Here is a 16,861-nt window from a genome sequence, read left to right as displayed (position 1 = left end):
AAAAGAACAACTAAGTGCATGTCTATGTTACCCAATACCTTTATAAGTATTACTTTTAAATAGTGCTTGGCGGTATACCGGTTCATACCAACATTTTTGTCCTTCACGATATTAATTTTTCCCCATACCGCAATTCCGATTGGGCCTCTCCCCCTCGGGAATGAATTATCAACCCAGCGCTGCACTGTCCCCCACATCGGGGAACTAATCATATGGGACCCACGAGCACTGTTCTGCTTCTCTCCCCCCAATTAATTATCAGCCCAGCGTTGAGCTGTCCTCAACTAATCACGTCCCCCTGCAAGCGCTGCCCTCCTCGTCCTCCTGTTTGATGCGGGCCGCTGGAAATCTGTACTGTACGCTGTATCCCTATGCCCGGGCTGCAAAAGATAAATAAAATACACTTTAACTCACCTTGCCCCATTGGTCAGGTACCGGCCTCACCTGCTTCTGGGGACAGGAACTTTGGAGAGCCGTCAGCCTATCAGCGGCCGCAGCGATGTTCCGCTTCGGCCGGTGATAGGCTGAGCTCACCAACGTTCCTTTCCCCAGGAAGAGCATGAGACCAACGTAGGAAGGTGAGTTAAAGTTCATTTTGTTTATCTTTTGCAGCCCGGGCATAGGGATACAGCATACAGTACAGAGTTCCCGTGCCGGAGGCCCGCAAAAAACAGGAGGACTAGGAGGGCAGCGCTTGCGGGTGACGTGATTAGTTCCCCGATGGGGACAATGCAGCGATGGGCTTATAATTAATTGGGGAGGGAGGGGGGGGGGGGGGAGAAGCAGAACAGTGCTCGCGGGTCACATGATTTGGGGAGGGGGGAGAGAAATACCGTTATATACTGTGGAACCGTCATAAGTTACAAAAATTACGTGATATACATTTTTGGTCATACCGCCCAGCTCTACTTTAGAATTGTACATTTTACCGCTTCGTGCACACCTAACACGAAACAAATAAAGCTATTTTGTGGATTTACATCTTTTGTTTTTCCCAAACGAATGTGCAATTTCGGAAGTGGTAAATGTCAGTGGACTGTGACACAAGACTGAAATAGTTTTTAATTTGCAGTGAGACTTTCTGAAAACAATATTATGACTTGTATGGTCAGCAGAAAGCCTTAAAGGGGTACTCCGGTGGAAAACTTTTTTTTTTTTTTTTTATCAACTGGTGCCAGAAAGTTAAACAGAATTGTAAATTACTTCTTAATCCTTCCGGTACTTATTAGCGGCTGTATACTACAGTGGAAATTATTCTCTTTTTGGATTTCTTTTCTGTCACGACTACAGTGCTCTCTGCTGACACCTCTGTGCATTTTAGGAACTGTCCAGAGGAGCATATGTTTGCTATGGGGATTTTCTACTGCTCTGGACAGTTTCTGACATGGACAGAGGTGACGCCAGAGAGCACTGTGGTCGTGACAGAAAAGAAATCCAAAGAGAAAAGAACTTCCTCTGTAGTATACAGCTGCTAATTAGTGCTGGAAGGATTAAAAATTTTTAATAGAAGTAATGTACAAATCTGTTTAACGTTCTGGCATCAGTTGATTTAAAAAAAAAGTTTTCATACGTCCCAGCACCCAACACGTTCACACGCTGGGACGTATGCATATGTTCTAGCGATTTCCAGCACTGCCCTGGTCAGCGCAGGAGATCTGCCGTGGGACCTGCCTGTCAATCACAGCCGGAGTCCCGCCGCAGCATTAACCCCATAGATGCCGTGATCAATCCTGATCACGTCATCTATGGTGTTGATAGGGGGAGCACACTCCCCTTGTTCACCAACGGCGGTGCCGCGATACAATCGGGGTCGCCGTTGGTTGCTATGGCAGCAGGAAAGATCATGACCTCCTGTCTGCCTGCTACAGAAGCCTGTGAGATCCAGCCACAGGCTGGATCGCACAGGCTGTACTGTGTGCAGCTGAAAGGGTCATACTGTGCTGCAGTACAAATGTATTGTAGCATAGTGTATTGCAGCATAGTATAACCAAGTGTAAAAAATAAAATAAAAAGTTCTTTAATAAAAGTATGAAGTGTAAAAAAAGAATTTAACCCCTTAATGACCAAGCCCATTTTCACCTTAAGGACCAGGCCAATTTTATTTTTGCGTTTTCGTTTTTTCCTCCTCGCCTTCTAAAAACCATAACTCTTTTATATTTCCATCTACAGACCCATATAAGGGCTTGTTTTTTGCGTGACCAATTGTACTTTGTAATGAAACCTCTCATTTTACCATAAAATGAACCCAAAAATAAAAAATTTTAGGGAGGAAATTTAAATGAAAACCAAAATTTTGCACATTTTGGAGGGGTTCGTTTTCACACTGTACAATTTACGGTAAAAATGATATGTGTTCTTTATTCTGTGGGTCAATACGATTAAAATGATACCCATGGCTAGATACTTTTATATTTTTGTTCCGCTTAAAAAAATCTAAACATTTTTTGTACAAAATCAGTAATCTAAAATCGCCCTATTTTGACCACCTATAACTTTTTCATTTTTCCGTATATAGGGCGGTATGAGGGCTCATTTTTTGCACCGTCATCTGTACTTTTTTTAGATATCACATTTGCATATATAAAACTTTTAGATCATTTTTTATAAAAAAATTTTTTGAATAAAATGTGATAAAAAAGCAGCATTTTTGGACTTTTTTTTATTTTTTACATTTACGCCATTGACCGTACCGGATCATTAACATTATATTTTGATAGTTCGGACATTTATGCACGCGGCGATACTAAATATGTTTATTAAAAAAAATATTTTACGCTCTTTGGGGGTAAAATGGGAAAAATTGACACTTTTCATTTTTATTGGGGGAGGGGAGTTTTCACTTTTTTTTTACTTTTTATTTTTACATTTTTCAACTTTTTTTTTTTTTTTACACTTTTTATGTCCCCATAGGGGACTATCTATAGCAATCCTTTGATTGCTAATACTGTGCAGTGCTAGGTATAGGACATAGCACTGCTCAGTATTATCAGTGATCTTCTGCTCTGGTCTGCTCGATCTCAGACCAGAGCAGAAGACCCCGGGAGACGGCCGGAGCCAGGTGAGGGGACCTCCGGCCGCCATGCTGGATGATCGGATCGCCGCGGCAGTGCTGCGGGCGATCCGATCATCCAATCAATGTACCGCAATGCCGCAGATGCTGTGATCTGTATTGATCACGGCATCTGAGCGGTTAATGGCGGACATCCGCGCGATTGCGGATGTTGGCCATTACGGGCGGGTCCCCGGCTGCTAGCAGCCGGAACCTGCCATGTATGACGCAAGCACCGTTCCGATGCTCGCGGTCATACACAGGACGTAAATGTACGCCCTGGTGCGGGAAGTCCCGCCAAGCCAGGACGTACATTTACGTCCGTGGTCGTGAAGGGGTTAAAAATGCCCCTTTTCCAATAAAAGCCCTGTATTAATCACAAAAAATAGATCAAAAACACAAATCATATACATAATAGGTATTGCCACATCCGTAATGACATGTACTATAAAACTATAATGCAAATTATCCCATATGGTGAACGTCGTAAAAAAAGATAAAACCACAAAAAAGTTTTTGGTACAATTTTGGTACAAATAGCGGAATAAAAAAGGTAGCATCAAAAGGTAGCATGTATCGCAAAAATGATACCAATGAAAAGTACAGCTCGTCCCACAAAAAAAAAGGCGTCAGACAAAAAAAAAAAAGTTATGGCTGTTGGAAAATGAACGCAGAAGAAAAATTATTTTGCTCAGAAAAGGAAAAAGAACATAGAAAGCTATATAAAATGGGTATCGCCATAATCATACTGACCCACAGAATAAATATAACATCACTTTTACCGCACAGTGTACACCAAAAAAAAAAACTAAAAAAAAACGCCAGAAATTTTCCAGTTTTTCACAATATTTTGGAGTTTATCACAAAAAATGCTGCACATGTCAATAAAAATGCACCATAAAAAAAAAAATGTCACGGAAAAGCAATCTCAGAATCGCTCTGCTCAGAAAAAGCATTTTAAAGTTATTACCATTTAAAGGGGTACTCCGGTGAAAACCTTTTTTCTTTTAAATCAACTAGTGGCAGAAAGTTTAACATATTTGTAAATTACTTCTATTAAAAAATCTTAATCCTTCCTGTACTTATTAGCTGCTGAATACTACAGAGGAAATTCTTTTCTTTTTGGAATGCTCTCTGATGACATCACGAGCACAGTTCTCTCTGTGGACGTTATTATAATAATAATAACGCTTTATTTATTGTTGTCCTTAGTGGGATTTGAACCCAAGTCCCCAGCACTGCAAGGCAGCAGTGCTAACCACTGAGCCACCATGCTGCCCTTAGCATACATCTGCTATGCATGGTTGCTAAAATGGACAGAGATGTCAGCAGAGAGCACTGTGCTCGTGATGTCATCAGTGTTCCAAAAAGAGAGGAATTTCCTCTGTAGAATTCGGCAGCTAATAAGTACTGTAAGGATTAAGATTTTTTAATAGAAGTAATTTACAAATATGTTTAACTTCCTTCCACCAGTTGATTTAAAAGAAAACAGGTTTTCACCGCAGTACCCCTTTAAAGAGACTCAAATGTTAATTAAAAAAAAAAAGAGCCTGGTCATACAGGTAAAAAATGGGTCCGTCCTTAAGGGATTAACAATTTGCAACTGCTGCATTAAAGTTACATTGTTTTACGGGTATAGTGATACCACTACAGATAACATCTAGGAGATGACAGTCCTGTCTGAAGTAGTGAATATACATCTAAAATGAAGTAGTGAATATATATCTAAAGAGTCACCAATCTATGAATAACCAAGCATTAAAGCCAGGAGCCAAATAAAGTATTTCTATATCATTACAGAGGTATCTCTTAAGACTATAACCAAGCATCCTTTTCTTCAGGGCCACCATTATGCACATGTCTTTAGTACCTAACTGAAAGTTGAATTCGCAGAAACAATCATGTAACCAACAGGGTCCGAGGCTTATAAGAAGAAACAGGACATATCATGTACCAGGTAACATAGCAGACATAAAAAGGCAAAAAAAAAGTATGCTAAAAGTGAAAAGTAGCATTTTAAATATGGAAGATGAAAATAGAATTATTGCACTCATCTAAGTTCCTCTTCACCAAAATAGTCTCTTTTTAACATTACCTTTCGACAAGCAGCTCCACTAAGGATAATGCACATTGCCGGGCATTAAGCACACTTTTATTTAGCTGTGGATGCAGTTTCAATCGCATTCCATCTAAGCCTCAGATTACATTCCCTATAGTTAAATGTTTGTCCAATAAATCCATTGGGCATTGTGCCAGAAAGGGCTGGAAGCTGCTGTGTACTGTTTGCCTAAAGCTAATTGAGTGATGTCACCTGATAAAAGCGTTCACAAAATACAATAAATATGCAGACAGGAGGACCTGTGCAGTATATATATACCGTATATATATATATATATATATATATATATATATTTGCACTCTGCAACAGTGACATTGCAACAAGAAGGCAAAGTCCTGGAACTATAGACATCACTGGATCGATAGACATGTAGATGTTATGCAAATTATGAAAAAGTGGAAACAAAATATTCAATATAACCTGATTTATTCAGTATGGAGTATGAGTGCAACAAATAGCTATACACTGAGGATATTGACCCCTTATTGCAGACCATCACTGCATTCTAACTTATTATAAAGGGAGCTCAGCTCGCTTCACAGATGGTGGGTGTTGGCTGCTATCATAGTATTCCTCAAACAATTAATAACCTTATTGATAGCATGCCAAGGCATGTAAGTGTGTCTATTCCTGCACGTGGTGCTCATACTGAATATTAAAGATCGAGATGCTTTGATTTCATTTTTCAACATTTGTATATCAACAAGTCTATCGATCCTTTGATTTCTATAATTCCACAACTTTTCCTTCTTGGTGTTACATTTTCAATGGTGAGGAGTGTATATATACACTGTATATAACATCCATGTCGTGAAAGAGCACTCCAGTGGCAACCTATGAAGCTCTGCTGAACTCCATGTCCAAGAGGCTTAAGGCAGTGTTGGGAAATAAAGGTGGCCACACAAAATATTCACCCTTGGGCCCAATTTAGACATTTTCACTTAGGCTAAGTTTCCACTTGGTTTTTTTTCTGGCAGTTTTTGGAAAACTGCCACTGCAGTTTTTGAGCCAAAGTCAGAAGTGGATCCATAAGGGAGGAGAAGTGTAAGTCCTTCCTTTATATGTCCTATTCCTTTTGAATACATATCTGGCTTTGGCTCAAAAACTGCAGTGGCAGTTTCCAAAAACTGCCAGAAAAAAAAACAAGTGGAAACTTAGCCTGAGGGATGTACTCACTTTTGTTGCCACGTTTTAGACATTAATAGCTGTGTGTTGAGTTATTTTAAAGGGATACAACATTAAACACTTATACAGATTGCGCACTCAATACTTGTGCTATTTCTTCAGTCTTGTCACATGAAAAGATATACTAAAATATTTACAAAAATGTGAGAGGTGTGCTCACTTATGTGAGATACCTTATGCTGTATATGTATGTAAATACTGTATGTGTGTGTGTGTGGGGGGGGGGGGAGTCACAAGAACAATGACAATGACAGGTTATGCTGAAATTTAATGAAAAAAAAGTAGTTTAATAAGGTTGTCTCACTTGGGCATGGACAGATGGAGGGCCACGTCTTATCAATCCAAACAATAAGTAGTAAGTTCAGCATCTGTTGAAATAAAGCTTGAAAAAGTATTGAATACAACATAAAAATAGAGGTGCGGTGTCTGACACAATTCAAGCTTGCCCAGAGCTCTTATTTATAGAAATCTATGTGTAAGAGCTCTAGGCGAGCTTGAAACGTGTCCTACACAACACTATAGTTTTATGGAGAATTCAATAAATTTCAAGTTTTATACCAACATATGTCTTATGCTTAAAAACTTAGCATTCAAAAGTGTTGTGATAATGGAAATACAACAGTTCCCCTTCACTGACAGGTTACCTCTGGCTGGGTAACCCCGGCCTTACAGAGCTGAACCTTTCTTTTCATAGCTGGACATTCATAATAATTGAAAACACAGTGGCATGCAATTATGTATGCAGACAAATGCGTATACATGATCGCACCTTATTATGTTACCAGTAATAGTCAGGGCATTTAACTTTCTCTAACAGCTGTTTCGCTTCTCCTGGGAAAAGTCACAGTGTACGATAAGGAAAAGCCAATGCAAACTGCCCAACAATGTAAATAAGCTTAGTGTATGTTACATACTGTAGGTATTTCTAGGTCAATTTAATTACTCTCATGAGTTTAATAGCAAAAGACAGGCAGAGATAAACAGATCCAGTAAACTACCTGCCTGAACTGCCACAGGGCAGTCCTGATCTTCAGATGCAGGAAATAGTCAGGCACGGCTCTATGGAAATATAGGCTTGTCTAGGCACATTAGGGAGTGGTATGGCCTCATAATATGTTTATCAAATACATGATTATACTAAAAGCACACATTCAAGTATAACAATAGTAAATTACAGAAAAGATTTAAGAAGCTTACTGAATTTTGCCTAGTCACTTGGGCAGTCTATAAGAGGACTGATCTGTTACAGAGCAGTAGAGAACCAGAATAGCAGCAATGACGACAAAAAAAAAAAATGTGGTAAAGTAAATTGAATGATTAACAATATCGTACAATAAAGTATACTATTGTGTATCCTGAGCATAAATTGTGCATCCTGCCTCTGTTCAATCTAACTCAGAAGTGGCTTTGTATTACTGACTGGACCAATTCCATATAATCGTAGGACAGCTTGTGCTCCATAAAATGCAATATGAGTATTTGAGACACATGTCAAATTCTGAATACTATTTTAAGTTTGCTTATCCAAATCCAGATTCATTACCTGTTTAACTTAATTCATACGTTTTTTGGTTGCTATTGGACAGACTAAACAAGCTAGCTGACAGATCCCTAACTAAACTCCTATCAAGAGGTGAGTTAGTTTGTTTTTTCACTGTCAATCTGTAGTTTCTAGATCTACCATTCTCAGCATCAGAGAAAGCTCAGTCTTTGTAAGTTCAGTTTTGGGCTTTCAATGATCAGTATATTTGACATTTTGTTGTGGGGGGTTACTCATACCTTCTGATTTGGTCATGCAGCTTGACAGGTGTCCATGAAGCAGGCACGTCTGGGCAGATGCATGGATCTCTCTGTAGTGAACTTTCCTGGCCCCTTCCTCTCAGCTAGGATTGACACCTCTAGTGTCCAATCAGTAGATTGTGAGCGCTGTCAATCATGCACCTAAATTGAAGAGCTTGTCTCTTGGGCTTTTGCCCTGGTGATGGCTGGGCCAACAAACTACTTTTTTCTTGGAAATGCATATGCCCAAAACAGAAATAATTTTTACACTCCCCAATGCTTCTATACCACAAAACTGCTGATAGACTCCCCTTATGTCTTCTTTATAAAATATACAGAACAGCCATTTTCACAAAAAACACAAATAGGAAGTCTTTATCCACAATATAATTAACTTTAGGGAAATAATTAAATATTTCCTTACCTTTAAGGAATCAAAGCAGGCAATAACACGCCCATTTTCCACCTGACAACTTTTAGGTGGATGTGCAAACTTGCATTCCTCATCGGATCTTGAACATGTCCCCCTCTGGAACTGCCTGCACACTTCAAGGGTCAGCCACTTAGTGTCTCTTACTGGAGCTACATTCAAAGCCATGTTGGCAAAATGGAAAGGAAGTGTCTGCCGGGTGACTTTCAAGCTTAAGTCAGCTGGAGCCTGTAACCTTTCTCAGCAAGCTTTAGTAAAACACAAATATGATTGTTTCAGATGGACTGCACTGCTGAATTGAGTCCAAAACGCACAAAGCTGCATGAGAAAAGCCAATGAATCAGCATTGAGTCAGTCATCAATTGAACTGCACTACTTCAACATACTCTACAGACAGAGATATCAGGTTAGGATTAATGTTTAGCTGATAGCTATTTCCATAAAGTACTTTCAGTTTTATGGTGGTCGTGTATGGAATATCAATTTTCTATTCGTCACTCTTCAATATAAGTCCAAGATTAAACCAAATTTTGTTCTTTTTTTAGGGAATCCACAGTCTTTACTGGAAAGTGCCTCTACACTTCAGATATTCCATCCATTTCTCGATGAGTCATTGGCAACGACACAGTAAACATACACGGCTACTTCACGGCAGGCTCTTGGGTGTTTGGCATTTATTGTGAGTCCGCACTCACTGGCAGAAGTGACTTTTTTAGAGAAAGGCACTTTCCAACTAAGCAGTAAACCTAGAAGACAAACAGTACATATACAAGGTTAATAATGACAAAAAGCTGGGTTAAAATAAGACTTACATTAAAGACTAACCCCACCTATTATGAGAAATTGTCACACAAACCAGCTGTATAATACAAGACTCTGTTCTGATAATTAAAAAAAGTCAGCCTTTGCAGAGAAGATCTGCATGACAGCAGAATAACCAATTGGATAACATATTGCTGTAATATTCTAGGCAACTATCCAGCACATGGGTGTGACTCAGAAATGGATGAATGTTGCAGACACAATAATTAGACAAGCCACTCCGAAAACAATTCCCTCTAATGTGCTTTGCCTCCTAACCAATTTATTAAGACTCCCTATTCCAATTAATAGCAGATTTCACTCCTAGAGATTATATATTCTGCACATAACAACCACTCTGCCTGCCAATATTTCTTGATTTACGGTAACCACCATGAAGTTGTCAAGGCAGAAAAGATTATTTTGAATGTAATGCATGTGAGGAGTATGGCAAGTAAAAATGATGGATAATAAAATATGCTCTAGTTCCTGACATTTTACTATCCCTAAACGCCCACTAAGTCACATTAAGGAACTCTTAATAACATTCATAAACAGATAAGTAAATGTTCAAGTCTTCCAGATTTGGAGATACTGCTGAGAAGACTTTGTGGAGGAAGTGGAACTCCAGACATCCTAGTTAATAATCCTATTGAAGGAAGCGGGAGTCACTCAGATATGTAAATAAAATGCTGAATGCACCAAGTCTCACTCTTGAGACCCACTGTAATCGTGATCATGCATATAAACCCACCCCATACAAAGAATGAGGTCTGGAGATATCTATTATTGCCTATGTCCATGGGTCCTGCAGTAAAGCATATCACAAAATGCTGTTAAAAACAGCTCAGGCAAGAATGCTGCCCCCATACTAAAATAAAATTAAATTAAAAAATGACAACAAAATAGAAAAAAATAATATCTCACTCTAATCAGTAAAAGAAACTCTAGGCGACACATTTACTTTTAAGTGTTTTTTATTACATTGGGTGAATATTGGCAAAATAACATTTGTTTACTTAGGGCAATAATTGTCTAAAAGGACCCTTTGGGGTTGTTCTACATTCGACTACTTGGGGTAGCTTTACATTTTTTTTTTTTTTTTTTAAAGCTAAAGCCAGAAGTGGATCCAGCAAGAAGGCAGGAATGAAAGTATAAGTCATTTATATTTTCCTTTCAAGTCCACTTCTGGCTTTGGCTCAAAAAACTAAGCTACCAACTACCACAGAAACCTGCGCATGAAACCAACCTTACTGCCAGGTATTCACACAGACAGAAGCTGCAGGAAGACATTTTGTGATCAGCTTATGGTCAAGGGACTCTCATAATATGTAAGTTGAGAACCCCTTTAAATATATACACTTATATGAACCAAGTAGGCTAATACACGAGTCAGTCACGTATGCTTCACACCTGTGACAATATATAGAATCAAATTATGAATAGACTGTTACTCATGTTCACCATTTTATGAAATACACTGCTCAAAATAAATAAAGGGAACACTTAAACAACACAATGTAACTCCAAATTAATTACACTTCTGTGAAATCACACTGTCCACTCAGGAAGCAACACTGATTGACAATCAATTTCACATGCTGTTGTGCAAATGGAACAGACAACAGGTGGAAATTATAGGCAATTAGAAAGACATCCCCAATAAAGGAGTGGTTCTGCAGGTGGTGACCACAGACCACTTCTCAGTTCCTATGGTTCCTGGCTGATGTTTTGGTCACTTTTGAATGCTGGTGGTGCTTTCACTCTAGTGGTAGCATGAGATGGAGTTTAAAACCCACACAAGTGGCTCAGTAAGTGCAGCTCAACCAGGATGGCACATCAATGCGAGCTGTGGCAAGAAGGTTTGCTGTGTCTGTCAGCGTAGTGTCCAGAGCATGGAGGGGCTACCAGGAGACAGGCCAGTACATCAGGAGATGAGGAGAAGGCCATAGGAGGGCAACAACCCAGCAGCAGGACCGCTCCACCTTTGTGCAAGGAGGAGCAGGAGGAGCATCACCAGAGCCCTGCAAAATGACCTCCAGCAGGCCACAAATGTGCATGTGTCCACTCAAAAGGTCAGAAACAGACTCCATGAGGGTGGTAAGAGGGCCCGACATCCACAGGTAGGGGTTGTGTTTACAGCCAAACATCGTGCAGGACGTTTGGCATTTGCCAAATAACACAAAGATTGGTAAATTCAACACTGGCGCCCTGTGCTCTTCACAGATGAAAGCAGGTTCACACTGAGCACATGTGACTGATGTGACAGAGTCTGGCGAAACTGTGGAGAATGCTCTGCTCTCTGCAACATCGTCCAGCATGACCAGTTTGGTGGTGGGTCAGTAATGGTGTAAGGTGGCATTTCTTTGGGGGGCTGCACAGCCCTCCATGTGCTTACCAGAGGTAGCCTGACTGCCATTAGGTACTGAGATGAGATCCTCAGACCCCTTGTGAGACCATATGCTGGTGCGGTTGGCCCTGGATTCCTCCTAATGCAAGACAATGCTAGACCTCATGTGGCTGGAGTGTTTCAGCAGTTCCTGCAAGAGGGAGGCATTGATGCTATGGACTGGCCCGCCCATTCCCCAGACCTGAATTTAATACCAGATAACCCTTCACCAAAGACCAGTGTTCCATAACCACTGGCTTGGGAGACACATGTCGTTTTTGGGCCCCCAGCTGTTGATACCTGCAAATATTACTGTGCACCAGCATGGTTGCCAACAGTACTTATTTTGGCTGGAAATCCCACAAAATCCAGTAAGCTAAAGGTCCTCTGTTTTTTTTTCTGTAGTTTTCTGATAACTCACTACTGTATAACCAAATATACCTTAAACTGCTTGCACAAAATTAATCTATTTAGCCTGGAAAATGCCTTGCATGGCAAAAAACATTAAAACTGCTGGTGAATAGTAAATACAATTTTAAGTGCAACCCCCCCCCCCCCCCCCCTTCTGAATCTTACTTATGGCTGATGTCATTACACCAATCATGGTTTTATCCAAAAAATTTCATATGCAACCATAAACATACAAATAAAAAAGAAACAAAAATAAAGAAGAGGAGCACATATTGGTTCAATCACATTTTGTTTAGTGACAAAGAAAAAATTATACATTTTTTGGCAATAAAAATTAACTATGATTGCCAAACAATATCATTTCAGATAACATATCTATGGAGAGTAGTTCTTTGGTCTGGTGAATAAGGTTAAACTTTGCCAACTATTCCAGAAGGGAAGGGGACGTTGTAGATTTCCAGTCTCTTGGCATTTTAATCTACCTGCCTTTAGGGCAGAGTCACATGGGGAACATCCGCAGCGTATATCACGCTGCAGATGTGCCAACAGCAGTCACAGAGTTACTGCAAAGTGAACTCCTGGCTGCGGCCAGGTAGCTCTGTGTGTCCACTTGTTGTGGCGGATTTCCCACACGTCGGCTCAACTGCAGCATGAAATATGCTGTGGCTATGCCACGTGTGACCCTGCCCTTAGGCAGCTTTTTTTCTGCGCACATACCCCACCTGGAAGGATGAAAACAAGAGTGACTGAGTGGGACCAATGAGTACCGTCACCACTAACTTGGGAATAGAGATAATTGAAAGCTGACCAGAAAGTGGTGATGAGTTTGCAGGTCCACTAGATGCCCTCCTCTACCCCTTATCCGGTAAACAGACTAGCATGAAAAACATCTGCTTTAACCCCTTCATGACCCAGGGTTTTTCCATTTTTGCACTTTCGTTTTTTCCTCCTTACCTTTAAAAAACCATAACTCTTTCAATTTTGCACCTAAAAATCCATATGATGGCTTATTTTTTGTGCCACCAATTCTACTTTGTAATGACATCAGTCATTTTACCCAAAAAATCTACAGAGAAACGGAAAAAAAATTAATTGTGCCACAAAATTGAAGAAAAAACACAATTTTGTAACTTTTGGGGGCTTCCGTTTCTACGCAGTACATTTTTCGGTAAAAATGACACCTTATCTTTATTCTGTAGGTTCCTACGGTTAAAATGATACCCTACTTATATAGGTTTGTTTTTATTGTACTTCTGGAAAAAATCATAACTACATACAGGAAAATTTATAAGTTTAAAATTGTCATCTTCTGACCCCTATAACTTTTTTATTTTTCTGCGTATGGGACGGTATGAGGGCAAATTTTTTGCGTCGTGATCTGAAGTTTTTAGCGGTACCAATTTTGTAATAATCGGACTTTTTGATCGCTTTTTATTCATTTTTTCATGATATAAAAAGTGACCAAAAATACGCTTTTTTGGACTTTGGAATTTTTTTGCGCGTACGCCATTGACCGTACGGTTTAATTAATGATATATTTTTATAATTCGGACATTTCCGCACGCGAAGATACCACATATGTTTATTTTTATTTACACAGTTTCTTTTAAATAGGAAAAGGGGGGTGATTCAAACTTTTATTAGGGAAGGGGTTAAATGATCTTTATTCACTTTTTTTTTTTTGCAATGTTATAGCTCCCATAGGGACCTATAACACTGCACACACTGATCTTTCACATTGATCACTGGTTTCTCATAGGAAACCAGTGATCAATGATTCTGCAGCTTGACTGCTCATGCCTGGATCTCAGGCACTGAGCAGTCATTCGGCAATCGGACAGCATGGAGGCAGGTAGGGATCCTGCGGCTGTCATGTAAGCTGTTCGGGATGCCGCGATTTTGCCGCGGCGATCCCGAGCAGCTCCCTGAGCTAACCGGCATTAGTTTACTTTCACTTTAGACGCGGCATTCAACTTTGAACGCCGCGTCTAAAGGGTTAATAGCGCGCGGCACCGCGATCACTGCCGCGCACTATTAGCCACGGGTCCCGGCCGTTGCTAGGTGCTGGGCCCGACCCGCTATGACGAGGGGCCACGCCGTAGCCCCACGTTATAGAATGAGAGCCGACCCATGACATACATGTCATGGGTCGGGAAGGGGTTAAGAGATCCCATAAAAGGAATATAGCCTATGTAGGCAAGAAAATAATAAACAAGGCCCCACCACACACCTGATGTGTGTTTCGCCTACAAAGCGGCTGAAGTCAAATAAGTGTAATAGGGGTACAATGCTTTTCTAGTAATATGGCACGAAATCCCAGCCCACCCATGGGTCTAGTGACCCAATCAAAAAACGTTATGGGATCCACAGTCGCGCTAAGCCTGAACTGGCGCCTGTAATACAAGGAGAAATCTACTAAAAAATACACTTGTGTAACCCCAACCTACAACTGTTCTGTGCATAGATCACTTCCTTTTGTTTTTACCTCAGACATAAATAATTCACATTTATAGCAAATTTTCAGACAAGTTACAAAATGTTTTTGTGCATTTAAATACCTTTAATCAAGATAACAACAGCAGGATTATTATAACCATTAGGCCTTAAAAAGTATGTAAACATAAACAGGCTAATTAAAAGAAATATTTGGTAACCTTAGTTACCTCAAAACACTTTAAGAGGTAAAATAACATAGAAAAAGAGGAAGCAGTTGGTATTAGTTGTGATTTGTGTTTATGAGGTGTGACTCGGTGGTTTATGCCAGCTTTCTGTGATGAGTTATTGCCTCCCTCCAGCTAAGGCACCTAGCCATACATGGAGAACTATTTAGCAGAGTACAAGTAAACAAGTAAAAGCCTAAAACAGACATTAGTTCTACAGCCATTCCTGCATTATTCATGTACTGTATATACACAGCATTTGAGGCAATTTTGTATAAAAAAAATTATACATTACTGCCATAAGTCTTACATGAAAGGCCTTTTAATTTTCATAAGAAGCATGAAAACCTTTTTTAAGCTTCATTTTGAGGCTCAGACTCTGTAGTCGCTGTACTCCCCATGACAACACTTCTGGCCTCTGCACCATTTTAGCATGCCAGTATAAATTCTCTCACTTGTTCCTTAGCTACAACAGACTGCTACAATGTGAGTAGGTACTTTTACCATGGCTGGCATTTAAGCCTATCTGACATCATTTTAAAAATAATGGCCCATATATATCAATTTCTGTCAGTATAAATTCTATTTGATGACATTTTTTGGCAAATGTATATTTAAGTTAACATGACATTTGTTTAACTTCCTGCAATCTTATTTGGAGGTGTGCCTAAAACTTAGGTCAGACAATAACTACAATATCCAGTGCATGTATCCACTTTACCATCCAGATTGCCATACACATACCCAGTGCATTAAAGGGCTAAAACTATTTATGGCTTATCCACAGGATAGGCTGTCAATGTGAAGTAAACGGGAGATGCTATGCCGTTAACCAGCTCCACCGCTACAAAAGGAGATTTATCAAAGCATTTACTTTTTTTTTTTGCGGTGCTTTTGGCGCTTAAAAGTCGCACAGCTGTATTTAGCGAATTTTTAGCACAAAATCACTGCCGATTTCAGTGAAAATGCATATCACTGTGAATTTTGCATTTGTGGATGCAGTGGTCCTGAATTTATCATTGCGATTTTCCATGGGAATGTTGCAAAATTTTGAGTAAAATATGCCAAAGTATGCCGCAAATCACCGCTACCAGGAGACCATGTTTAGGAAATTACTATGGTACGCTATTTGCGCAAGACATGTATAGCTGTGCAAAATGTATCAAATGCAGTGCGACTTTTGATAAATTTAGTGCAAGACCGCACATAACCAGTGGGAAAAAAATGACTGTGAGGGAAGCCTACAACAGTCATGATTGATACGGGACTGAAGCGTTCATCTCCAAAATACTGTTTTTTTAGCATCTCAGCTGCCCAGATCAGCTGATCATCTGATCTTTATGGGAGCCTCCTAATTCTCCAATTACAGATGATGTGGGGGAAGCAAAGGATCAGGCATGTTGGATTACATCTTCCTAAACCTTTATTGTCTTTGAGATAAACTGTAACTAGAGGTCTGGCAGTGGCTTTTCCTATCTCTATGTTCAGGACACATGTATGCTTGGCTGAGAGGGGATAAAGAAGACAGCTTACTGGGAACACAGGCAGAAAGAGAGAAAAGCAAAAACAAAAATAAGGGGCGCTCCCAGTATAGAATGCAATGCTGAATTTTGTGTTGAATTATGATAGCAGCTCACAAGCTGGTAAAGTAGGAGCTGCTGACCTCCGACCAGGGCTGGGCTATTATGCAAGAGCCAGTGGGGAATCACGATAGGCAACTTAAAGCTACAAAAAACGGTCTTTAAGAGGTGCTGCTTGCGTAAGTAACAGAACGGAGAGACTCAGGCCAGCACAGGACAAACTTATTTATTTAGCAAAAAAGCGGACGTGTTTCGGCACATAGAAAGAGCCTTCCCCAGGTCCAAAACATACAATGCAAACTTCTTGAATAGTATGCAGAGTTACTGGAGATGATCCTGTGTGCAGTAGCGCTGGCGTTGATCTTTCTGGGAACAAGCATGTGTATGGCCAGTTTTAGTTATGAACTTGTATGTACTCTAAAGTTAAGTTTTGTAGCAGATTCCGTAAAAATACTGCA

The 16,861-nt window shown here is 40.0% G+C and overlaps 1 protein-coding gene and 1 long non-coding RNA gene across 16 annotated transcripts in view; one reads left to right on the top strand and one right to left on the bottom strand.

The window, feature by feature from the left end:
* Positions 1-8,969, top strand: part of LOC130355471 (uncharacterized) — a 48,513-nt gene extending 39,544 nt beyond the window's left edge. Inside the window, exons 3-5 of the long non-coding RNA XR_008888538.1 lie at positions 4,891-5,006; positions 7,940-7,986; positions 8,842-8,969. This is a non-coding gene — a long non-coding RNA (uncharacterized LOC130355471). The remainder of the gene's footprint in view (positions 1-4,890; positions 5,007-7,939; positions 7,987-8,841) is intronic.
* MBNL2 (muscleblind like splicing regulator 2) overlaps positions 1-16,861 on the bottom strand; it is a 125,822-nt gene that overhangs the window by 96,940 nt on the left and 12,021 nt on the right. For 14 of the 15 annotated variants that reach the window (XM_056555613.1, XM_056555617.1, XM_056555624.1 and 11 more), the window contains exon 1: positions 8,557-8,848. The exons of the other annotated variant lie outside the window; for it this stretch is intronic. In XM_056555613.1, coding sequence (XP_056411588.1) covers positions 8,557-8,730 — 174 coding nt within the window. In that variant the 5' untranslated portion in view covers positions 8,731-8,848. Of the gene's footprint in view, positions 1-8,556; positions 8,849-16,861 lie in introns of those variants that run through there. 15 annotated transcript variants of the gene reach the window in all.

This window comes from Hyla sarda, chromosome 2 (genome assembly GCF_029499605.1).
Source record: "Hyla sarda isolate aHylSar1 chromosome 2, aHylSar1.hap1, whole genome shotgun sequence".
In the NCBI taxonomy this organism is placed as follows: domain Eukaryota; kingdom Metazoa; phylum Chordata; class Amphibia; order Anura; family Hylidae; genus Hyla; species Hyla sarda.
This window is presented reverse-complemented; position numbering and strand designations above follow the sequence as displayed.